The sequence below is a fragment of the Coregonus clupeaformis genome, chromosome 10 (assembly GCF_020615455.1).
Source record: "Coregonus clupeaformis isolate EN_2021a chromosome 10, ASM2061545v1, whole genome shotgun sequence".
In the NCBI taxonomy this organism is placed as follows: domain Eukaryota; kingdom Metazoa; phylum Chordata; class Actinopteri; order Salmoniformes; family Salmonidae; genus Coregonus; species Coregonus clupeaformis.
The window spans coordinates 58,975,314-58,982,771 of record NC_059201.1 but is presented as its reverse complement, the minus strand read 5'-3'; the positions used below and the strand labels follow the sequence as shown (position 1 = coordinate 58,982,771).

Sequence of the window (7,458 nt, the reverse complement as noted above, 5' to 3'; positions counted from 1 at the left end):
AGTAACCGAAAGGTCGCTGGTTCAAATCCTCGATCTGGCAAGGTGGAAAAAATCTGCCGTTCTACCCTTGAGCTAGCCAGTTTACCCCCCAACAACATTGCTCCCCGGGCTCCATGGACGTCTCTGATTCAGAGCGGTTGGGTTATGTGCGGAAGACACATTTCGGTTGAATGGATTCATTTGTGCAACTGACTAGGTATCCCCTTTCCCTTTACTAGACGAGTATAATAGGCCTACACAAGGTGAAACTTCGAAATTTGCCAGGGCATCAGTAGTTTTCCTCTTGTTATGTTGGTCACTCAATTAGCCCTTGTCAGCTACTTTTTAACCCAAGATAACCGACAACTGCATACCATATCATTACTTTTGTTAAGGCAATGATGGAGGTGTAACTGAGTTGGAGCTGTCAAATCCACAAGCAGTTCCCGGCGTTATACCTATCGCGGCCATTGCCATTGGATGCACCGAGTCGCATTAGTAGAAATCCAATGCAGTCATGTTACACTGGAATGTGTAATATAATCTACACCTCCATTAGGCTGAGATAAATCCTTATTATAGCCTATAGATTTTCTATTTCAGTGTCATTATTTCGATATAGCCTACACTTTCTCGTTCTGAACTGCTATCATGGGTGGGATTTAAGGATAGGTGGGGTTTCGTGACATGAACACAAGAGCAGCTACTCGAACATCGCCTTAACAAAACTAATGATATGCTGTTCAGTTTTCGGTTATCCCGGGTTAACGCAAAATGTATAGCTGTACGTGAATGGGTGCATCCATGAGCCTTTTATGGACTGATCTAAAAGCTATACATTTTACTATACATTTTACTATACATGCAGCAACAAAAATATGTAATACCACTGTGCCCAAAATAAAATGGAAAATAATCCATTATAGGTCATGAACACCACATAGAAAGGTCAAAACAAATGGTTGGACCTGTATTTCTAGGTGAGATATAAGTCAAATGTGAGAGAAGATGCTGTTGTGTATGAATGTCACCTACGGTCAATAAAACATATCCCACTGGGCACACCACGTAATTTAAAGATGGATAAAAAAATATACATATTGGATTGTCGCATACACTGGATAGGTGCAGTGAAATGTGTTGTGTTACAGAGTCAGTCATAGTACTACGGCGCCCCTAGAGCAAATTAGAGTTAAGTGCCTTGCTCAAGGGCACATACACAGATTTTTCACCTTGTCTGCTCAGGTATTCAAACCAGCGACCTTTCAGTTACTGGCCCAACACTCTAACCACTAGGCTACCTGCCACTCAAATCAAATTTTAAATAGTCAGATTCTTCAACTTAGATTTTTGGTGGGGATGGAGACGAATCCGATCCATCAATTATTAATTTGTAGACAAACTGAAATTAAAGCCAGACTAAGTCAGTGGCACAGATGGAACTATCCAAGTAGAAGAACCATCTTCAAATGTTTTGTTACGTTGACAACAAAACAAAATTCACTAAATATCATTACATTTGAAATCAACTAGAACTTGAAACCCTGGGCCTATTATATTGTCTATTATTTAGTTGAATTCTGGGTTGAATTGAAACAATAGCTGTTTATGACTTTGCAAATGCTATATAGGCCTAAAGAGCATCATTGATGATATATGAGTGATAAAGTATGGTCACATTTCATTTGTTCTGTTAAACATTTCCTTTGCAATGACTTCGAGCAACAGTGAATCCATTTAGTTTGTAAGTGGAGATCTCTCAACAATCACGATTGCACATTGGCAATAGTCATTGACAAATATGTACTCCTGAGTGGCGCAGTGTACTCCTGAGTGGCGCAGTGGTCTAAGGCACTGCATCGCAGTGCTAACTGTGCCACTAGAGATCCTGGTTTGAATCCAGGCTCTGTCGAATCCAGGCTCTGTCGCAGCCGGCCGCGACCGGGAGACTCATGGGCGGCGCACAATTGGCCCAGCGTCGTCCAGGGTAGGGGAGGGAATGGCCGGCAGGGATGTAGCTCAGTTGATAGAGCATGGCGTTTGCAACGCCAGGGTTGTGGGTTCGATTCCCACGGGGGGCCAGTATAAAAAAATATGTATTCAATAACTGTAAGTCGCTCTGGATAAGAGCGTCTGCTAAATGACTAAAATGTAAAATATCAAATATCCTAGCTGGGCTTGGTTACAATTCTGGATGGGAGCCCAAAGAGTAGCTGTAGATAGGTTGCATTTGTAGAATGTATCTATTTTATACAAGGTTTGTCTATTTGGTTGGAAATTTGGTTACCATGATGACATAATCCTGCAGTTGATTACTTTTTTCAAATCCAATGTATTTTCCACGTAAATTCCACGTCACAATACTTATGTTGAAACAAAGTTGATTCAACCAGTTTGTGCCCAGTGGGATGTTCATCAAGGCCCCAATTCTGACTCGAGTTAAGCGCGCGTAAATGGAACATTATTCTCTTTTTATGCATGTTTCTCTCTATGCGTATTCTGACCTTGAACTTAAAGAGCCACTGCACACCGTTTGGCTCATTAGAAAAACTATATTTCAGTCTTGGATGTGTGTTTCCTAACCGATTCCGCGTTTGGCTAATGATTTTTGTCCCCCATGAGACACTGTAGATACGGAAGCCTATTTCACTTCCTCAAAATCCCCAAAATGAATCTCGGATAACTCAAGAAATCTGTAATTAATTTTGACATTTTTGCCAAGGATGTTTTAGTTGTGCAATTTTACATCTAACTAAGGTGTTTGGTGCTGTTTTTCTCAAGCAATTTTTTGGGGGACGTGTTGTCTTATGTAAACAAAGTCGGAGCGGCTTGGCACGTCTGTCTCACTGTCTATGCTATTGGATAGAGAGCTGTTCACCCCATGTTAGTGGGCAAATGGACATCGTCAAATCAAAACTCAACCTTCATTTACCCGTTGTGACGCACGGATGTTCTGTTATAGACGAGACTGACTTTATGACCAACATTTTCCTATTTACACTTTGTAGTCAATTTTGACACTAGAATAACTGTTTCTGACTCATATTGATGCCACATAGGCCGTTTTCAAAGGGCTTCGTTGCTTTTTAAAGGCAGTTGCTCTTTAAGCATGAGAATAGCATGTTCACTCACTATTCGTTCGGGGTGGAGATCTAAGAAATGAAGGTGTGGCGACAGATAAGCCGTATTCTGACCTTGACTTAATTCCCTCATAATTCCACCACCATTACGCGTGAGGAAACCATGGGTAAGGTCAAGTGAACCTGCCGGTTCCAAGTGGAAGAAGCATCTACTTTATTTTTTTCAGATAGAAATAACAGCATTCTCCATGCACTATTATTTATAAATGGATAAGAGCTAGGTAAATGAGTAATCATTTTTATTTGTACGTTTTATGTGGACCCCAGGAAAAGTAGCTGCTACATGTGCAGTAAATAATGGGTATCCTAATAAACTAAACTAATACGTTTGGAGAAGGGGATTGTAAATAGACATAGCAATTGTTTTAGATGATTTTTCTTTGTGATCCCTGGAGACGAATGAGGAAGCAAACTGAAAATCATATCAAAATGATGTATTGTGGCCCCTTTTCCACAGTGAAATAGACTATAAATAGCTGTGCCGTTATTCCGAATTTTCATTGTGTGCCCTCATAATTTGGTGGATGACATTTTTACACCCAACCTATAGGCTTCAGTCGGGCTGAACCTGCCGAGTTAATGTATGCGCTTTAGAATGTTTTAATTATAATCTATGACCGGGCTTTTCTCCGATTTAGTTTACAATTTGTATTAGCCACTATCGGGAGCCACCGTCAGTAATACCCACATATATTTATCTGTCAATTTAGTGTTAGTTTTCTTCCATTTGTTTCTTCCATTTGGCATCATTCCATTCTGTTGACCTTTCTTTCCTCTGTCATGTCCATGTAAGTTGTTCCTGAGGGTCGCTATCATTAGTGGATCATATTATGCTAACGTTGTGACATGTAGCCTATTTGAATCATTATAGAACTCAGACCACATGTAGCAGGTTAAACCTAGAGCCTGACGCATGGTTCACGACAACTGGACCGTTGTCATTCAGTTCCATGATTAGTGAGAATTAGGGTAGATTTATAGGACTAATCTTTAACCCCTATGGTACACTTTTTTCCACCTTCCAATATTTCATGGATTGAACTTGAATATTACAACTTTCAGAATGAATCAAACCACCATTTTTTAAATCATCCATATATTTGGTTCATAAAGGCTCTTTAAACCTGTTTTTTATGATTCATACATACTTTCCTAACCCTAAAATGTGCCTAAATAATCTACAAGATCAGAGTGTTTTTTTAAAAATGTACTCAAAACCCCTATTGAACAAAACTTAATGAGAAAATCTGTTGGCCAGCAAGTGGGAGGGTTTTCAGCGGTTGAATTACATTTATTCAGCGTGCGCAAGGGAACCACCTCTGCAAAGCCTGTTTTTGCAACTTCATAAGGTAAGTCTGAATACCAACTACTGAGAAGAGCGTAGGAAATGCCTGCGTAAGAAAGGTGTACGTCGGAATTGGGCCCCAAATGCATTGTTTGCATGCTATTTCTTAATTTTCTATCTGCCCTCATTAATTCTGGAGACGACTGAATTTGACTGTCTTCAGTTTATGGTGTTATGACCTTGCATTAGTTAGCAGCACCATCTCTATCGATGAAGATGCATTCCTCTCCCCCAGTCACCGAATACTCTTGTTTTATGTGTTAAAGCAGAAGATATATTAGATGCCACCTAAATAATGACATTTCAGTGAGAGCAAATGAAATGGGCCCATTTTCAAACTCATTACAAAGTCATTTCCAAAGACAAGAATGCATGGCATTATTTTAGGCTTGTTGAAGGGGGGTAAATGGATACAAATCACCCCGTGGCAAAATGTTATATATAAACAACTGCACCAGATTGGCCATTGCATCCCAATGACGGCTCATCAAATGTAGCCACATCAGGGCCTTAAATGGATGGGACTAGAATTAATTGGTTAATTTGCATGTGTCCGTGTGTGTCTTAATGTGTAACACTCTCTCCACACATGTATGCATAAGGTGTCTGGGAATAAATGGTTAAAATGGGAGGAGGGTTGGATCTTGATTTATCAGTATTGTGTTTGATTCTCACTGAGATTGATGTTTCACCTTCACAATGCTGTTGTAATGTAGGCTTGACATTTACTGTATATAATATCAATGGTTGTAACTTCGTTGATGAAATGTGTTGAAAAAAGAATTATTAAAATCTATTGTTCAACATTTTGGTCCCTTTATTTGATATTACCACATTTTCTAACAACAAAACAACCATGGCAATTTCATCACCAGATCTAAATATCACTTTGCTAGACCAAAAAAAAAGTTATACAAATGCAAGAAAAAAAGGAGGAAAACTAAATATAATACAGAAAGTGGAGATATGAAAAGCCAAATAAAGCCTATCGGGAAAAAATTGAAAACAACTTGCGTTCACATTTTCCTCTCTTCTATTCGAATTCCAACACGGTTTCTCTTTGTGTCTTCAGTCACCAAACAACTGCATGTCAGTAGTACAACTATGCTGTGTGTTGATACAAGACTACTTCTTTAAGTCACTGTCCATGTTGAGCAAAACATTCTACTGACAAAGCCCTGTACAATACTGTACTAATGCCATTCAACGAACAGAAAACACAGTCAAAACACTGTTAGCGTGCAAAGTTCAGGCCGGGACTCGATCCGAAACCGCGCCATTGCGCACTTGACATTTAAAGGTAATTTCCAATTGAGCAGCTGAAGAGTTTACCTTGAATGTGATTTCTGCAAACACGGTAACATTGCCTATAAAAGCCGCATTGTCAACAAGAGCGCTCGGATTGAATCCCTGCCTCAGTCGAGTTGGATTCACAATTTCAGATTCTGGATTCTGTGTCCATGTCAAACAGTTTAGATTAGATGCATAGGGAGAGAGTAATATCAGAACACAGTTATGGTGTCCATATTAGGACATCCTTACACAAAGCCAAACTGCTCCTATAATGTAGAGTATGGGCGCAGAATGGACAAGGATGAAAAGCGAAGTATTCTTCTCACCAAATCCTGAGGTTGGGCAACAGTAGGGCAGGGGTTGCTACGGTGTTTGACAAGTTTGAGGTGCACATTACTAGAACATTATCCCACTCTATCCTTCGGCTGACACGTTTCTTCACAATTTGGTTCAAATCGTATGTGTGTGTTTAAAGATGTGAATATGGCACTATCAATCAAATTACACAAGAGTTAAAAACGTGTTTGAAGGTAAAGCAGTGCAGAATACAGTGCAAATTGCAAAACACATGAACGTTTTGATGAATACTGTATAGGTAGCACCAGCATAGAATGCTAAAGCGTTGACTAACTCTTCTCTCACTTTCAATGCAAACCAGAATGGGTCTCGGAATTTATGATTGTCTGCACAGCACAAGAGCCATGGGACACCAGAATTATGAGGACATGCCACAATACCAAAACAAACCAAAACATTGACTGAAGACGTCACATTGCGAATGCGAGAAAATCAGTGTGTGAACATGGATGTAAAGATGTTGCAGGAACCACAAAATCCAAAGAATTACAAAAAATATATGCCATTTTGTGTTCGTTAAAACGGTTGGGGGTGTGCGGCTATATAATACAGTCGTTATTAATGTTCATTCAAAAGAGGTGCAAAGCCAGGGAGAGTTCGAATCTTCCCAACTTGCATTTGTCTTCGTCTGTACGGTGGTATCGGTTCTGTTCGTTGGTCTGTATGTGTTTTTTTTATTTATTCTTATTAGGATCCCCACCATCTGACGCCATAACCTCAGCTAATCTTCCAGGTGGTATTTTTACATTGGGGGTATAACATTCAAGGCATATATCTAAAAAGGAAATTACTGTACAAGATCACATCACAGTTCAAGATGGACACTGAAGAAAGAGAATAAAAGTGGTGTTTTAAGGTTTTCATTTCATTTTTTCTTTATACAAACGAAAGGGGTCCCAGTCTTGCAGAAGCGCACACATAAACCCAGTGTGGCGGGTGTTTTTTTCTTCTGTACACAGTTTCACGTGTGTGGTTGCACACACACATCCCCTGCCTCATTTGGGTTGGTGTCTCTACAGTGTGTCAGCACTGTGTCCCACTGACACGAGAGGTAGTCTCTCAGAATGCACTAAGAGCCTCCAGAGCAACTTCATAGCAGAACTTATACTGTTCCTAGAAAAGGGAAAGAGTAGTCAGTCATTGGCATCATTTTCATATTATCTCTCAGAAAGTAAACTCGCACATCAGGTGCATGGGGAAAAAATAAATAAAAAAATAAATAAAAGGAAACTCAAGCACACTGGGGATCTCTATGCTTACAACAATAATATTAACAATCTCTACCATGAGTAGCACTGTTTCATAATTCAAGAGGGAAAATAATACTCAGAGACAATTTAACAT

General features: G+C 39.6%; 1 protein-coding gene across 15 annotated transcripts in view; it reads right to left on the bottom strand.

Annotated features, from left to right (window-relative positions):
• Positions 1-5,260: 5,260 nt before the first annotated feature.
• ptprt (protein tyrosine phosphatase receptor type T) overlaps positions 5,261-7,458 on the bottom strand; it is a 449,458-nt gene continuing 447,260 nt past the window's right edge. For all 15 annotated transcript variants that reach the window (XM_041888816.2, XM_041888817.2, XM_041888819.2 and 12 more), the window contains one exon: positions 5,261-7,227. In XM_041888816.2, the coding sequence (XP_041744750.2) occupies positions 7,174-7,227 (54 nt within the window). In that variant the 3' untranslated portion in view covers positions 5,261-7,173. The remainder of the gene's footprint in view (positions 7,228-7,458) is intronic.